The 15,995-nt window shown below is 33.1% G+C and overlaps 1 protein-coding gene across 7 annotated transcripts in view; it reads left to right on the forward strand.

Moving 5' to 3' along the window:
* Nucleotides 1-15,917, forward strand: part of uif (sushi, von Willebrand factor type A, EGF and pentraxin domain-containing protein uif) — a 210,705-nt gene extending 194,788 nt beyond the window's left edge. For 4 of the 7 annotated variants that reach the window (XM_074136874.1, XM_074136873.1, XM_074136878.1 and 1 more), the window contains 32 exons: nt 42-259; nt 509-761; nt 853-987; nt 2,113-2,310; nt 2,733-2,948; nt 3,032-3,175; nt 3,700-3,848; nt 3,932-4,058; nt 4,148-4,348; nt 4,448-4,809; nt 5,403-5,596; nt 5,685-5,932; nt 6,014-6,145; nt 6,225-6,390; nt 6,483-6,725; nt 7,552-7,684; nt 7,777-7,947; nt 8,061-8,298; nt 8,391-8,603; nt 8,682-8,837; nt 8,922-9,006; nt 9,080-9,136; nt 9,640-9,830; nt 9,957-10,130; nt 10,225-10,376; nt 10,472-10,658; nt 10,807-10,931; nt 11,102-11,252; nt 11,345-11,543; nt 11,626-11,825; nt 12,362-12,475; nt 13,872-15,917. In XM_074136874.1, coding sequence (XP_073992975.1) covers nt 42-259; nt 509-761; nt 853-987; nt 2,113-2,310; nt 2,733-2,948; nt 3,032-3,175; nt 3,700-3,848; nt 3,932-4,058; nt 4,148-4,348; nt 4,448-4,809; nt 5,403-5,596; nt 5,685-5,932; nt 6,014-6,145; nt 6,225-6,390; nt 6,483-6,725; nt 7,552-7,684; nt 7,777-7,947; nt 8,061-8,298; nt 8,391-8,603; nt 8,682-8,837; nt 8,922-9,006; nt 9,080-9,136; nt 9,640-9,830; nt 9,957-10,130; nt 10,225-10,376; nt 10,472-10,658; nt 10,807-10,931; nt 11,102-11,252; nt 11,345-11,543; nt 11,626-11,825; nt 12,362-12,475; nt 13,872-13,903 — 5,564 coding nt within the window. In that variant the 3' untranslated portion in view covers nt 13,904-15,917. Of the gene's footprint in view, nt 1-41; nt 260-508; nt 762-852; nt 988-2,112; nt 2,311-2,732; nt 2,949-3,031; nt 3,176-3,699; nt 3,849-3,931; nt 4,059-4,147; nt 4,349-4,447; nt 4,810-5,402; nt 5,597-5,684; nt 5,933-6,013; nt 6,146-6,224; nt 6,391-6,482; nt 6,726-7,551; nt 7,685-7,776; nt 7,948-8,060; nt 8,299-8,390; nt 8,604-8,681; nt 8,838-8,921; nt 9,007-9,079; nt 9,137-9,639; nt 9,831-9,956; nt 10,131-10,224; nt 10,377-10,471; nt 10,659-10,806; nt 10,932-11,101; nt 11,253-11,344; nt 11,544-11,625; nt 11,826-12,361; nt 12,476-12,569 lie in introns of all 7 variants that reach the window. The other 3 variants (XM_074136876.1, XM_074136877.1, XM_074136875.1) reach the window with 3 other exon arrangements.
* Nucleotides 15,918-15,995: the final 78 nt, after the last annotated feature.

A 15,995-nucleotide genomic window follows, 5' to 3' on the forward strand; every position in this document is an offset into this window, starting at 1 on the left:
TTAATGATAAAATGTTTTGATAATACTATTTTGCCTTGCAGATACACAACAAGCCGATTACAATGTAATCGCCACAATGACATATCGTGCAAACGGAGCTGTTTCTCAGTCTTGTCTGCCTCAATATACTGATCTGATGTCACAATACTATGGCCAAATTAATACAATTTTAAGTCAAAGGTGTTCTGCTGTTAATGTTAACATGAATGTCTCTTTTATTACTGCCACACCAACTCTACTAGATGATAATGTAGTCAAGGTAATGTGGACAAGAAGTACAAAATTCATATTCAAAAGCATAAGTAAAATTTAAATGAAATTCAAGTGTTACTTAAAAATATATATATTACTTTCCCAGGTTGGTACATTCTTATTATGTTAGTAAGAATGAAGTATTGTTCATGAAATCGATGTTTTAAGAAACTTAGTCTTTGAACAAGGAAAATTAGTAAATAAATTTGTTTGAGTGCCTATAATAGTAGCTTCATTTTTAATTTCTAAATTTCAGGTTGACTTTACATTAGTGATTATTCCAGCAGTAAAGCAACCACAACTTTACGATCTGTGCGGTTCAACATTGAATTTAATATTTGATTTATCAGTACCTTATGCAAGCGCAGTAATTGATCCACTTCTCAATATTTCTGCTATTGGTAATCAGTGTCCTCCGTTGAAAGCTTTACAATCAACTATCAGTAGAGGATTCACTTGTAACATAGGTGAAGTACTCAACATGGATCCCAACCAAGTACCAAGATGCTGTAAGTAATTCTTCTATTATAACATTTTACAAATGTTTTGCATAAAAAATTTCTACATTTTCTGTACTAACGTTGCTGAAAAATTTTAAAGTACACTGCCCTGCTGGAACCTTTGCTGCTGTGAAACAGAAAACATGTACACCATGTCCAAAAGGATTCTATCAAGATCGAGATAGACAAGGTTCCTGTTTAAGATGTCCATTAGGAACTTATACCAGAGAAGAAGGTAAGTAATTTCGAAGTATAAATTATTTTCTTTCTACTCCCTTTAAGAAAAGTTATTTCGCGTAAATTTAGAGATTAAGTTTTCAAAAGAATTTATTGTTTTTTATTTCTTCAGTTTGACTGCATCCATTATTTTCAATCGAATACTTTTACAACGAACTTTATTGTGAAGTGGTTTTATTTTCCGACGTTTTGCGTACCCTAAAAATATGTTTGTTTTTTTCTTGTTGATCTCATCTTTTTTCTCATTGTACATTTTGTAGAAGTTTTTTGGATTATAGATCTTTAAAGATGAAAATCTATCTTTAATCATTAACTTGAAAGTTGAAAATCGTTAAATTTTAATCGTGAAAGAATAAAGAACATTTTTTCCTTATTAATACAGTTATTTCTTATTTTATTTTTAATGATTTAAGGCGCGTCAACATCTGAGGTTATTGGCTTTTTTGCCGGCCTCTGAACAGTATTCTCTCGTTACAGACAACACTGCCCATCACTAGAAAGTGAGCTGTAAGAAGCTTCTAGGAAGAGAAAATCTAAGGGCCAGCAGCTGGATTCGAACCGGGACCTCTAAATGGGAATCCAATACGCTAACCGCATTGCTAATCCCTTCCCCTATTCTTTACTTGTTACACTATAGCAGAGGTGTGTGTACCTTTGGTTCGGAATTCCCTCCATCATCAAAGTGTATTATTTTTTGTTAAAATTATACTGTGTTATGATGACCAAAATAGATCTGTTAAGCCATTCGCTACTCAATCTACAGCTCCTCCAACTGATGATATTCGTCTCAACAGCCGTTATAAAAGTGGTCTTGTGGTTATCTCGAAAAAAGATGAGTTCAATAGTCATGCTGAAAACTATTTCCGTACTTAAAAATGAAAATATTTTTTCTGTATAATAAATACCTATTTTTAATAAAATCTCCCAAGGGAAAAGGCACCAGATTGTGGAACTCTGTTTTAAAACATTACGCAGAATATAGTTTTGTAATTTCTGCTTGTAGCTCTAGATTTTTGAGTAGCGAACATTCAAAGATCATTTAAACTCTTCTGAGCAATCGCCGTACCAGTCTAAAGAAAATTGAAGTTTTATAATTTCATTAAAATTTTTTTTTTTTTTCCAGGAAGTAAAAGTGTGTCAGATTGTGTACCAGTTTGCGGTTATGGAACTTATTCTCCTACAGGATTAGTTCCATGTTTAGAGTGCCCAAGAAATAGTTACACAGCTGAGCCGCCCACAGGTGGTTATAAGGATTGCCAAGCATGTCCAGCAAATACTTACACCTATCAGCCAGCAGCACCCAGCCGAGATCACTGTAGAGGTAAGTTTTTTTTGTTACTTTTTGTCACATATATCTTTTTTATGTTTTTAACTAATAAAGTCAGTGATATTATCCAGCACTGCGAACTTAACCACATATTCAACAATTCTCTTTTACTCTCTCTCTCCGCATTTATTATTTATCTTGCCTTTTTCATTTTAGATATTTATCTACTTAGTTTTATGTTTGAATTTGTTTAAATGTAATTTGTAGAGAATTATATTCCTGTTGTATCTCTGTCTGAACCTTCCACCTTCCATACACCACAACTCTCTTCGCCAGTTCCTGAAGGACACGAACCATCTCTTATCATAATCAATAAACTTTTGGTTTTAAAAAAATTTAGCCTCTTGGCCCCAACTTACCATGTAATAACAGATAAAACTACCAATAAATACAACAAACAAATATTTATCTTACAGCCAAATGCCCGCCTGGACAATATTCAGACACAGGTCTTTCGCCATGCGCTCAGTGCCCAATGAATTTCTTTCAACCTAGAAGTGGTATGACTTCATGTTTAGAATGTGGAACAAATTTGGTAACCAAAGGACCCGGAGCAGCAGCAAGGGAAGACTGCCAGCCAGTACAATGCTCTGAAAACTCTTGTCTTCATGGTGGTCTTTGTGTACCTATGGGTATGTAGAAAAGTAGAAGCTTTCTATGTTTTATTTTCTACTTGCTTCTTTTTCGACTAAATGCAATAATATTTAATTTGCAGGTCACAGTATACAATGTTTCTGCCCGGCTGGATTTTCTGGTAGGCGTTGTGAAATCGATATTGATGAATGTGCATCATCACCTTGTTTCAATGGCGGATCTTGCAAGGATCTACCTCAAGGATATCGCTGTCATTGTAAACCAGGTATATTGACTATTAGTTTTGTTACTTCACTACTCATCAGTTTTTATATCAGTATTCAGTTCATATTTTTTCCATTCATGCGGTAAAGATGCTGTATTCTCAAAAGATTGTTGGGCTGCATAAAAAATTTATATGGCACGCGAAATAATTATCAGCTGTGAAAGCTAATTGTTATAGTTTCGTAAAATACATCTTCTTACACATATCCTTTACTCAATACATCAAATAGTCTTAGTGGAAGTTACACTAAACGACTTCAACGACAACGGAACCACAGAACAAAACTCATTTCTCAGCGATGTATTCTCAGGATGATTAATAATTATAATCACCGAGAAGACCTCAAAAGTGGCTCTCAGCCGCAACCCACGTCATCAAAAGTAAACAACCAAAACATTCAGAATTTGCGGTTATTTTAATTAAATCAATATTTCTTTTCTTTGTATGTTAAATTCAAGAATATATTATTACAACCGAATAATTAATTTAGACAGTAAAATGATATGTTTTTTTCAATTATAAAGGATATACTGGCATCAATTGTCAAGAAGAAAGATCCGACTGCCGAAATGACACCTGTCCAGAAAGAGCAATGTGTAAAGATGAACCTGGAATTAGCAACTTTACCTGTCTATGTAGATCTGGTTACACTGGCCCTAATTGTGATGTTACGGTAATTTTTTTTTTAATAAACCAGGGAATAAATTCAAAATTTGCAAAATCATGGAAAAGATAAATAAAATTAATTAATTTCAGATAAATCCTTGCACTGCTAACGGCAATCCTTGCAAGAATGATGCAACCTGCACAGCTCTTCTCCAAGGAAGATATAAATGTGAATGTCTACCAGGTTGGGAAGGCCAGCATTGTGAAATTAACATAGGTAAATATGTTTGGCGCTGGTTAATCTGCAAAACTCTTAATTATGAAAACGTTATTATCATTATTATTAATTTAATAAAATGTAATCAGATGATTGTGCCGAAATGCCTTGCCTGCTAAACGCTAACTGTACTGACCTGGTGGATGACTTCAAATGTGATTGCCCTCCCGGATTTACTGGCAAACGTTGTCAAGAAAAGGTCAACCTATGCACACCGTCTCCTTGCCAGAATGGTGTTTGTGTTGATAAGCTTTTCAAACATGAATGTATCTGTTTCCCTGGATGGACAGGTAAACATTGCTGTTATTTAGAGCCTAGTTTTCTTAAAAAAAAAAAAAAAAAAAAAAAAAGAGCAAACTTTCTAAACTTCTGACTTTCATGAATTTCAGGTCCTGCCTGTGAGCTTAATATAGACGATTGTGCCTCAAATCCTTGCGATAATGATGGCCAATGTTCAGATCTAGTGAATGGATTCAGTTGCTCTTGCGAACCTGGTTATACTGGAAAAAGATGTCAGCATTTTGTGGATGATTGTTCCTCTTCGCCATGCCAGAACGGTGGTACTTGTCATGATACTTTAGATGGTTTTAAGTGCCGTTGTCGCCCTGGTTTTGTTGGACTGCAGTGTGAAGCAGAAATAGACGAATGCCAGACTGATCCATGCAGTACAGAAGGCACAGAACGTTGTCTAGATTTGGATAATAAATTTGTCTGTAAATGTCATGCCGGATATACTGGAGAATTGTGTGAGGTTAGTAATTTGTTTTATTTATTTACTATTTTTCAAACGTTAAATACACCGCTATAATCATTACAACTGTTGTTCGCTGCTGTAGCTTAAGCTTACAGTGGCACTTAACCCTTACTTTAAAAAAGACCTTCTTCCCCCGTCTCCTTAATCCAGAAACCTCTGAGTGACGCTCATACCTCTACAATCTTATATTTATCTTACATTGCCTACAATCTTACCCATCAGCTTCAAATCCGTCAAATACTCCCTTGGTGGGAAGGGTACCTCCCAGGCTCTCCAGAGAAATCTCCAGCGTATGGAGAGCCAGCAGATTGGGATAGCCACTCTCCCTCAACCCGTACAGCAAGCATATAACCCGCCCTAACACTTAGTTACTTTCCTTTCTACAGAAGCATTGAAATTAAAAGGGAAGGAGAGTATCTCTATAAAGAAATTATTGCCTTTTCGTTTTTTAGATAGACATTCGACATGGCATTTTTTGTTTTAGTTTCGACGTTAAGTTTTGCTATTATCTGCTATAATTAGTAGTAAAGGAAAGCGTGTATTAGACACCAAGATATTTTCTTTGTAAAATGATCATTGCATTTCTTCAGGTAAACATTAACGACTGCTCTTCTTCCCCTTGCTTGAATGGCGGCGTATGTCGAGATGGTATTGGTACTTTCAACTGCGAATGCCCACCAGGATGGACTGGTCAAAGATGTCAACAAGATGTAGGTTCATGTTCTAATGGACCTTGTCAAAATGATGCCAACTGCATTGACCTCTTTTTGGATTTCTTTTGCGTGTAAGTGTGCCTTAAATAATCTTAATTATTCCATCGCGCATTTAACATACATACACAAGCCAGATATTATTTTAAAATTTTGTTACAGATGTCCTTCGGGCACTGATGGAAAGCAGTGCGAAACAGCACCAGAACGATGTGTAGGTAGTCCTTGTATGCATGGCGGTAAATGCCAGGATTACGGTTCTGGTCTAAACTGTACGTGTCCACAAGATTATCGAGGAATTGGATGCCAGTATGAGCTTGATGCGTGTGAGGCTAATGTTTGCGCTAATGGTGCTACTTGCGTCGATGAAGGACCTGGTTATATGTGCATATGTCCACCAGGATTTACTGGTATATATGCTATCAAATAATGCCCACAATCCTTGTTTAATTTTTAACTAGTACTACAAAGTATTAATATTTAATTTCCAGGTAAGAATTGTGAAGAGGATATAATAGATTGCAAAGAAAATTCATGTCCACCAACAGCTACTTGCATAGATCTGACAAATAGATTCTACTGCCAGTGTCCTTTCAACTTAACAGGGGACGATTGCCGAAAGAGTGAGTTACTTCATAAATATTATTTCCTCATTTAAAATTAATCAAAAAAATTCAACTCTAATTCTCACTTAATTTGCAGCTATTCAGGTGGATTATGACTTAGTATTCCCAGAACCAGCAGATAGTAGCGCTGCGCTTTCAGTGCCGTTCCCTCTATCTGGAAAATCAAGTCTCACAATAGCAATGTGGGTAAAATTTTCACACAGCGATGATTCAGGAATTTTCTTCACATTATATAGTGTTACGTAAGTAAAAAAAATGTCCTTCAATGAATAAACTTGTTTATGAACTTTAACAAAAATACTTATTAACTGTTTTTATATTTTTTTTTTTCTAGCTCTGGACATATGGCTTTGGGTCGACGTGTACTAGTCCAAGCACATTCCAGCGGGGTAATAGTCTCATTATTTTCTGAGTTGCAAGATGTTTTCCTCGGCTTTCAGGAATATGCTACAATCAATGACGGGCAGTGGCACCATGTCGCTATTGTTTGGCATGATGGAGTGTTAACATTAGTCACTGAGGGACTTATTGCCAGTAAAGTGGAAGGATATGGTGCTGGAAAAACTTTACCCGAATAGTTAGTTCTTTGTTTTTATTATGTAATACTTGTTTTTCTTTGTTTAGTTTTTTCAAAATTAGTACAATCCAAATATAATGTTCCTCACTCTCATGCGTACATTGCCATGTGGGCCCATTATATTTATCAATTCTGCTTTATAGTAAATAATGAATAGTGGACGTCTGATTCTTTGTTTCGTACAAGGAATTGAGTTCCATCTACAAAAATTATACATTTCCAATGGAGCCATGAAAGATTCACCTAATTGCCCAGAGGAGTCGAAGGAACGCCTCTATTCATTATCCTTCTTCTCTTTCCCTTTTACAAAATGATATACTTTAAAGTATTAAGGTATACTTTAGAAGAAATAATTATGAACTCTTTTGTCCATAACAAGAGCAATTACTATGTTTGGGTAGATCCCCAAAACAGGTAAAGTTATCATATCTTCCCTATTCCAAATTTATTCATGCACTTTTTTAGTGCTTTTTTGTCCCATCATAGTCAATATTCGAATAGACTTTAGAATCTATTCGAATAGAATAGATCTTTATTTCGCTTCTCAAGAGATGCGAATACGTCCCACACGATGGATTTGAATTTTTCCATAGTATTCTGTAACAAATTGCCTAGTTTGTTGTTGCGGGTCCAATCATTACATAGAAAGATCTAAGAAAAGCAATAGCAAGACGAGAGATATGAGGTTGACAGAGTCACCTTTTAGATTTTTTAAAATATACCCCTATGATCCAAGTCTACAAACTAAATTAATAGTCATATAAGTTTTACTTATTAATCATTGGTAACTTGATCGAATCGTAACAAATAATAATAATTTTTCTAGTGGCTGGGTAGTATTAGGCAAACCTAGACCAGATAATGTAAAGGCATTCACCGAAGCTGGATTCCAGGGTCATTTGAGCAAAGTACAGGTTTGGGGCAGAGCTCTTGATGTCACCAATGAAATACAAAAACAGGTAAGATTGTATCAAAGTTATTGATACAATAACTATATCTACATTATTTCCTTTAGTGAAAATTGATTAATTAAAATATTTCTTTTTCTTAGGTCAGAGACTGTAGAACCGAACCAGTTCTTTATCAAGGTTTAGTTCTTACATGGTCAGGATATGATGACATCACAGGAGGAGTGGAGAGGAGGGTACCATCTGAATGCAGTCATCACAGCTGTCCAGTAGGTTTTACTGGGCCTAATTGTGATCAACTTCAAGTGGACAAGGTTAGACTTTTCATATATCTGGTTTCAAGCGGAGCTTTTTAAAAAGCTTGTAAGTTCTTTTTTCAAGTACTTTGCAAACTATTATATTTACAAGGAATATGAAATAATTTTAGTTACCACCAAAAGTTGAACATTGTCCGGGTGATCTCTGGGTAATTGCAAAGAACGGAACAGCTGTGGTAACGTGGGACGAACCTCGCTTTGTGGACAATGTAGGAGTGGTTCGTGTCGAGGAAAAGAGTGGTCATAGACCTGGACAGACCTTATTGTGGGGTACCTACCAGATTGCATATGTAGCTTTTGACCAAGCAGGAAACACGGCTACTTGTTCATTCAGAGTTTACATACTTTGTAAGTACTTTGTATCTATTCAGCCAAGATGTTATCCAAATGTAGTCGAGATGTTAATGCCTGTAAATAATCTTTTATATCATCTTTCCCAGCTGAATTCTGCCCAGCCCTTCCTGATCCTGTTGGCGGTTCTCAGCAGTGTAAAGACTGGGGCTCAGGTGGCCAGTTTAAAGTGTGTGAAATCACTTGTAATGCTGGACTGAGCTTCTCTCGGCCGGTACCTAAATTTTACACATGCGGTGCTGAAGGATTTTGGCGACCTACAGAAAATCCCCAGCTTCCTCTTGTGTATCCAGCTTGTTCTCGTGAGTAATCGTGCTAATTTAAGTTAAAAGAATGCTTTTTAATAGGATAAAATTAATTTCTACTTTTTGCTCCTCCAGCGGCTAAACCTGCTCAGAGAGTATTTAAAGTCAACATGCTCTTCCCTACATCCGTACTTTGTAATGAAGCTGGACAAGGAGTACTTAGGCAGAAGGTTCGTTCAGCTATTAATCTAGTGAACAGAGATTGGAATTTCTGTTCATATTCTGTAGATGGTAAGTTAACATTGCTTTGCCTTGAATTTTGATTACATATTCTCTTGCGTAGCATTATAAATTATTCATTATTAATATGTGTAGGTACAAGAGAGTGTAAAGATCTTGTTATTGAAGTTAAATGTGACCATCGAAATTCAAGACCTACCAGAGATACAGATGTATCTAGGTAATTTAATCTCTGCTAAATTGCAAATGAAGTATTTTCTTGTTTATTTCGGTATTAATACAAATATTTCTAGGACCGCAAGACAGACAAGCGATACCTACAGTGTATTTATTTCATTCCCAGCAGTGAAGTAAGCAATTTCATAAATTTATATTATTTTTGATTAGTGAATAAATAGGCATTTTAATCTTTCCGATTTCATATGCGAGCACAACTAAAACTATCCTGAAATCTATTATTAGCATCTAGACAGATCGGCAAAATCATAGCCAGTACAGTCATTAGTCCTTTTACTCTTCGTAATCTCTGCTCGTATCGTAACCTCTTTAGAGAATATTCTAAGTACTTTTTTCGACTTCAAAGAGCGAGCTCTGCTTGATCAAATGTATTACCTTGTAAAAATCTTAAGGGAGAATCTTAAGAGGATCAATTAAAATTAATTTTTTCTGTCGCTTCTAATTTAATTTTATTTAAGTTTAGTGTTCAGATTTAAAAGTACAGGAAAGGTTCCCTCTTGAAATTTTATAAGATGGTACATTGTAAATGTTACCAATATTGTAACGTATTGTATGCATGATTAACATGGTATCCAAATAATTATTATTTTAAATATGTAATTCTATCAATTTTCAGTGATCCTGTAGAAAATTTAAATTCAAATCAACGCTCTACTGTACAAAGACTTTTAGAGAAGTTAATTCTTGAAGAAGATCAACTTGATGTCCATGATATCCTCCCCAATACTGTTCCAGATCCTGCTTCATTATCCCTTACATCAGATTATGCCTGCCCAACGGGACAAGTAGTTATGGCGCCTAAGTGCGGTATGATTTATTTGCAGATATACATTTTATTATATTAATGTATTAATTATCAATATATGTTTATATATATACAAATTCATCTCCATAATTCATAATTTATAAATCATAATTTTTTCTTCATTCTAGTATCTTGTTCTGTGGGTACTTATTACGACAAGATTACTGGAACTTGTCAACCATGTACTCCTGGTACTTACCAGAGCGAAGCAGGTCAGCTGCAGTGTTCCGTTTGTCCGGCTATAGCAGGTAGACAAGGTGTGACCATAGGACCTGGTGCAAGATCTGCGGCTGATTGTAAAGGTAAATTGATTTGGATTGTTTATTATATTGAAATCGTAATTTTTCCTTCCCAATAGATTTATATCGAATTTTCTTTAATAACATAAAAAAAAAGAACGTTGCCCGGCTGGCAAGTACTATGATGAAGAAGCAGGATTGTGCCGCAGTTGTGGACACGGTTTTTATCAACCTAATGAAGGCAGCTTTAAATGTCTTCTTTGTGGACTTGGAAAGACTACTAGGACTACTGAAGCGGTCTCTCAAGATGTATGTTTGTTTTTTTTAAAAAAAATTATTGCTTTTGAAAATCTATGGAATTGTTCTTTGCACTTTTATTTGATTTATTTTATTAATTTTTTTAGGAATGTCGAGATGAGTGTGGCTCAGGACTCCAATTGGGACTTGAAGGACAATGTGATCCATGTCCTAGAGGAACTTACCGTAGTCAAGGTGTTGAAGCAGCATGTCAGTCATGTCCAGCAGGGCGAACTACAGCTAGAACAGGTGCCGCTACTGTTGAAGAGTGTTCATTGCCAGTTTGCCAACCAGGTATGTTGGTAATTTTGATCTTTTAAGAGGAATATCTTAATTGAAAGTACTGAACTCAGTCCTGTCAGAAGATGAATATCAGATGATATTCGCTGTAATATGATCTTTTGATTGTTATGTTTTTAATCGTTGGTTTTAATAATTTTAGGTTCCTTTTTGAATACCAGTTTAAATAGTTGCATAATCTGTAAGAAAGGAACATATCAACCGTCTTCTCAGCAGACTTCTTGTCTACCTTGTCCACCAAACACCAGTACCAAAGGAATTGGAGCAGTAAGTTACCTATTCACTCACTACTTTAGTAGTTTCTAATGTTCTAGATCGGATTGAGTCCTACCTTTTAAAATATGTATATATATGGAAAGTTAATATGTGACTAGAAAATAATATTTGTTTTTTTTGTAAACAATTAAAATATTTACGTTCGTCCTATTTTTCAACAGACTAGCAAATCAGAATGTTGGAATCCGTGTGAAATGAACGGAGCTGAAATGTTATGTGATCCAAATGCCTATTGCCTTTTAATACCAGAAACTAATGATTTCAAATGTGATTGTAAACCTGGTTACAACGGCACTGGAAAAGTTTGTACAGGTAAAATACTGTTTCTTAAAATTATTCTTAACAATTTAACGCAGATAATGTAATTTTTGTTGTAACTTTAATTTGATTAAATTATTTTCTAGATGTTTGCGATGGTTATTGTCAAAATAAAGGTACGTGTGTAAAAGATTCACGTGGTAGTCCATCGTGTAGATGTGTAGGTTCTTTTATTGGACCTCACTGCGAGGAGAAATCAGAATTTGCATACATCGCTGGAGGCATTGCAGCTACTGTTATATTCCTAATCATTATCGCTCTGTTTGTTTGGATGATTTGCGCCAGGTAGTGTATAACCTTCAAATAAATCCAATAAAGTCACTTATAAAACGAACTATAATTGATACAATAATTTATTTAATTATAGAGCGGAAAGAAGAAAAGAACCAAAGAAGTTGATAGCACAAACAAACGATCATACGGGATCTCAAGTGAATTTTTATTATGGTGGAGCACCTTATGCAGAATCTATTGCCCCATCGCATCATTCTACGTATGCACATTACTATGACGATGAAGAGGATGGATGGGAAATGCCAAATTTTTATAATGAAACTTATATGAAGGGTGCGTATTTTTGTTTAAATTTGAAATTTATAGTTACATATTAAACAGGGAACGTTGAGAAGTAGTGCTTACTGTTTTGTAGAATGTACCACCCAGCGCGACAAATTTCATTCATTGATTTAAAGAAAGAAAAAAAAAACCGGTATGGCCTTAATCTTGGCTTTTAAAATTCGGAACAGTAAAAAGGATTTGTGGCTCTCATCTTCTTAACTTCAACTCTTGATTTCCAAGAGTCCTTATTGAATTACTCAAAAGAATCATTTCTTAGAACCCACATGCATAAAAGAAGCCTCATCTTAACTCAATTTCAGCCTTGGCTCCTCTGAATGCTTTTGACCTACATCTTATCAGCTCTGCATCTCACCCTAAGATCTTCTTTTCCTCTGCGTTAGCAGGAAGCTACTTAAATGACTAAATTTTCATCCTTGCACCCCCGCCCCAGACTCTAATTAGAATTTCTTCCGCCCACGACTGCTTTTTGGTGAAATGAAAAATAATCATTGGAGACAATTATTTTAATACTGCACTGCTTTCAGAAGGAATGCACAATGGAAAGATGAATAGTTTAGCAAGATCTAATGCTAGTATATACGGAAATAAAGAAGATTTATATGATCGATTAAAAAGGCATGCGTATCCGGGTAAAAAAGGTAAATGTTTTTTTATTTTATTCACGATTTAATTCTGTTTTTCTTTTTCTTAAGCCATACTTAGTTTACATATATACAATTTTGTCACTTTCAGAATAACATACACCCCTGTCACATTTACAAGATTCTCAGCTGATTTAAAAAAATGCTCTCATGTTTACAACCAAGAAAAAGTCATAAATATGTTGTTTTTCTTATATTTTTTACTTTACATAGTGTATTTTCATATATCTGTCATTTTGTCTGTTCCCCTTTCCTCCGAACAAGGATTTTTCACCTATATCAAAGAGTATCCAATTTTATTTTAATAATAGTAGTTGCGCATTTTTATTTTATTTAATAACCATAACGTGCTATGCATATTGATTAATTTTGCACCTTTTTACAGTGCATGCTCATTTACTTTATTATTTATGCATTGTGACAGGAATATTGAGAAAAATGGGAATGTTTAGAAAATAATAAAGTATAAAATGGAAACATTAAATGAAAGCAAGAAATTAAAAATTTAATTCCTGGTGTTGGTTTTATTGATTTTGTTTAATAATGTTATTTATTTATGTCCATTTTGCAAGAACAAGGGTTTAAGGCAGTGATGTACTGTTTTTTAACGAAGGAATTTTTTAATTTAAAATAATTAATGCATAAGAAATATATCATTTCACTTTTAATAGTTCACAACTGCGTTCGATTGAGGCCCCTTTCAATGAATTTATGGCAGAACGCATATAAGATGTTCAAAAACGGATAGTACATTGAACGTTTATTTCAAATCGTTTATGAATAATGGCAATTCTACCAGGTATTGGCTGACAGTGTTCTTCGCTTTACTTTTTGTAATAATTGGAAATGAATTTCACTCTTGAATTTTTTTTTTTTTTTTTAAGTTCTATTGTAGATAAATCAAATAATTAAAGCTCTATTTGAGATCCTTAAACAAAAATTCATAATGGTAAATGTCAATTTCATTAAAGAACTTGAGCAAAAATCAAAAATTCTACCGGCGTACCTGCAAATATTTAGAAATTATGAACAAACATGCTTATTGGCAAATTGCTGTGTTCATCCAGTACGGTATTCCCTTTAAAGTTTTGTTAGAGAATATAATTCGTACATAAACATAATTTTTTTTTTTTTTGTCAAAATATTAAAAAACATAATACCTTTTGTTTCCAAATTTCTCTTCGGCCAAATAAATAAATATACTTTCTTAGGTTACATATTTAGCAAAATATAGCACGCAGGGTTCAAATTAACTAAAACTTGTTTTCATGTTTTAAATTTAAAGGTGAGGAGCAAAATTTAGGGGTATATAAGGAATATTTAACCACAAAATTAATGCTTTTTAGAAAGAATAGAATAAATTCCTTAACAACTAAAACATCCTTTGTTACAGACAAGAGTGACTCCGAAAGTGAAGGTCAGTGACATCTAATTCACACAGAATTATAATTAAAATAAAAAACAAGAATTCCTTTCTATATACATTAATTTATATAAAAAAGAAAATATAAATAAATGTTATAAAACGATGTTTATTTTGTACAATGACAAAAGGTTAAGAGGAATTTAAGAAAGCTATATTACTGGTGCCTTTCACAAAGAAAGATTAAGTTAATGTTTTTTAAATAAACGAAAAGATGTCAGAAATAAATTATAAATCGCTTACCAATTTAGCATTGAGAGAGAAAGGAACTTGAAATAATAAAATTTAAAACAATACTACGATGCTTTAATATTAATAATATTTTAATTATTAATTTGAGTACCAATATTATAATTATGTAAATTTTATTTTGTTTTTTATAGTTTGTTTTTATTTTAAATAAATAATTATTAAAAAATGATAATAAAGAAACCAAAAGAAACAAAAATTCGCTAAATAAGGCTAATAGTTAGCAGAGACTGTGTGAGCGTATATGAATGTAGTCTAAAATATATTTGTGTGTGTAAATTGTTAAGTGCACGAATGTAAATGTGTTCTTTTTTGTAAATATTATATATATATATATATAAATGTTGACCGAAATATTTTTTGCTGTAAAATAGTGCCACTGTATTTCTTTTTTTATTTTTTAAATTTACCACAAATGTATGTGCTCAAGGATTTACTATAAAGTAATACAAAAAATAGTCATTTTATCGGTTCGGTAAAGGTGTATTTTCGAGTGCGAGCAAGATAAATGTACGAAAAATAGATATTATATCTATTATTTATTTCATAGTCGAGAGATTATACGTTTTCTTAAAGAAGATTTTGGCAAGAAAAGGAACAAAAACATCTTTGTTTGTTTGGACAAAAGATGTTTATTTGCCAAAGTATTTGGTGTAATATATTATATATGGGTATATGTATGTTTGTGTGTGAGTGTGTTTATTTGTTTCTAAAGATTTATTTTTTTTATTTTTATAAAACTGAATTAAAGTAACTGAACAAAACTTGTTAGATGCAGTTTACACTTACAGCAATCGAAAATTTTAGTAAGTAGTAATAATGAATACATACATTTAAATTTAGTGTCAAGGCACATAAGTTTGGACGTTTTGAATTAATAAGTCACTCATCGAAGTGCGAGCATGTAAGCTTAGAAGCGCTTCTAAGAGTTTTGTATTAGTTTTTCACTGTTTGCTAAAGCTTTGTCCTGAAAACTAAGTTATCAAATAATATTTACTTTGAATTCACATTGTAAAAAATTAATTTCTCCTCTTTAGCAAAGTAGGGCAAACAACAAAAAAATGTATCATGAATTTCTTAATCATTATTTTTAGTTAAATTTTTCAAGATCTATTTAAAGAAATTATTGTTCGTTTATCACACTCCCTTTTATTCAGACTTGAATTGAAAACAAATACTTTCTATTAATTAAATTTTTGGCCCCTTCCCATATACTCATCAATTTCTATTTTTCGTAGAGAATTGTTTATGTATATGGCGATGTCTACTGATATAACGTAATATTTTCTTCTACCCTTAACAGCTACAACTACTCATACCATTTTTCTTTAAAAAAAAAAAAAAAAAAAAACGCCTGTTGCAGAAAAGAGGAATAGTTTAAGTAATTTGTTATAATTCATCGTCAGTGACTAGAGAACTCCTCTGTTCAATACTAGAACGCCAACCTTTGACGAAGCAGGATTTTCTCATTGCCAGTTTTATAACCGTAATAAAAATACATTTAAGAAAACTTACTGAATCGCTAAAAATAATTTAGTTATGTTATTTAGTTTAATGTATGAGTAAATGTATATTTTATTCGTATACATTATTGTATTAGTTTCTTTTATTTAATATATATAAATAAGGAAAAAGACTTACGTTTGACAAATTAACTGGAACAAAAATTGTTTCTAAGATATTTAACTACCTTTTTATTGATATAGATGAATTATATTTGTACATTTTTAATTTTATATTATGTAATAATAACTGTTAAATATTGTAGATTTTGTTTTTCTCTAAATTTAAATTTTCCCCTTGTAATTATACCTGCAATTATAATGTTCATGAAGCATGTATTGT

Source organism: Rhodnius prolixus, unplaced genomic scaffold, assembly GCF_049639745.1.
Source record: "Rhodnius prolixus isolate KJV_2025 unplaced genomic scaffold, Rpr scaffold_5, whole genome shotgun sequence".
NCBI lineage: Eukaryota > Metazoa > Arthropoda > Insecta > Hemiptera > Reduviidae > Rhodnius > Rhodnius prolixus.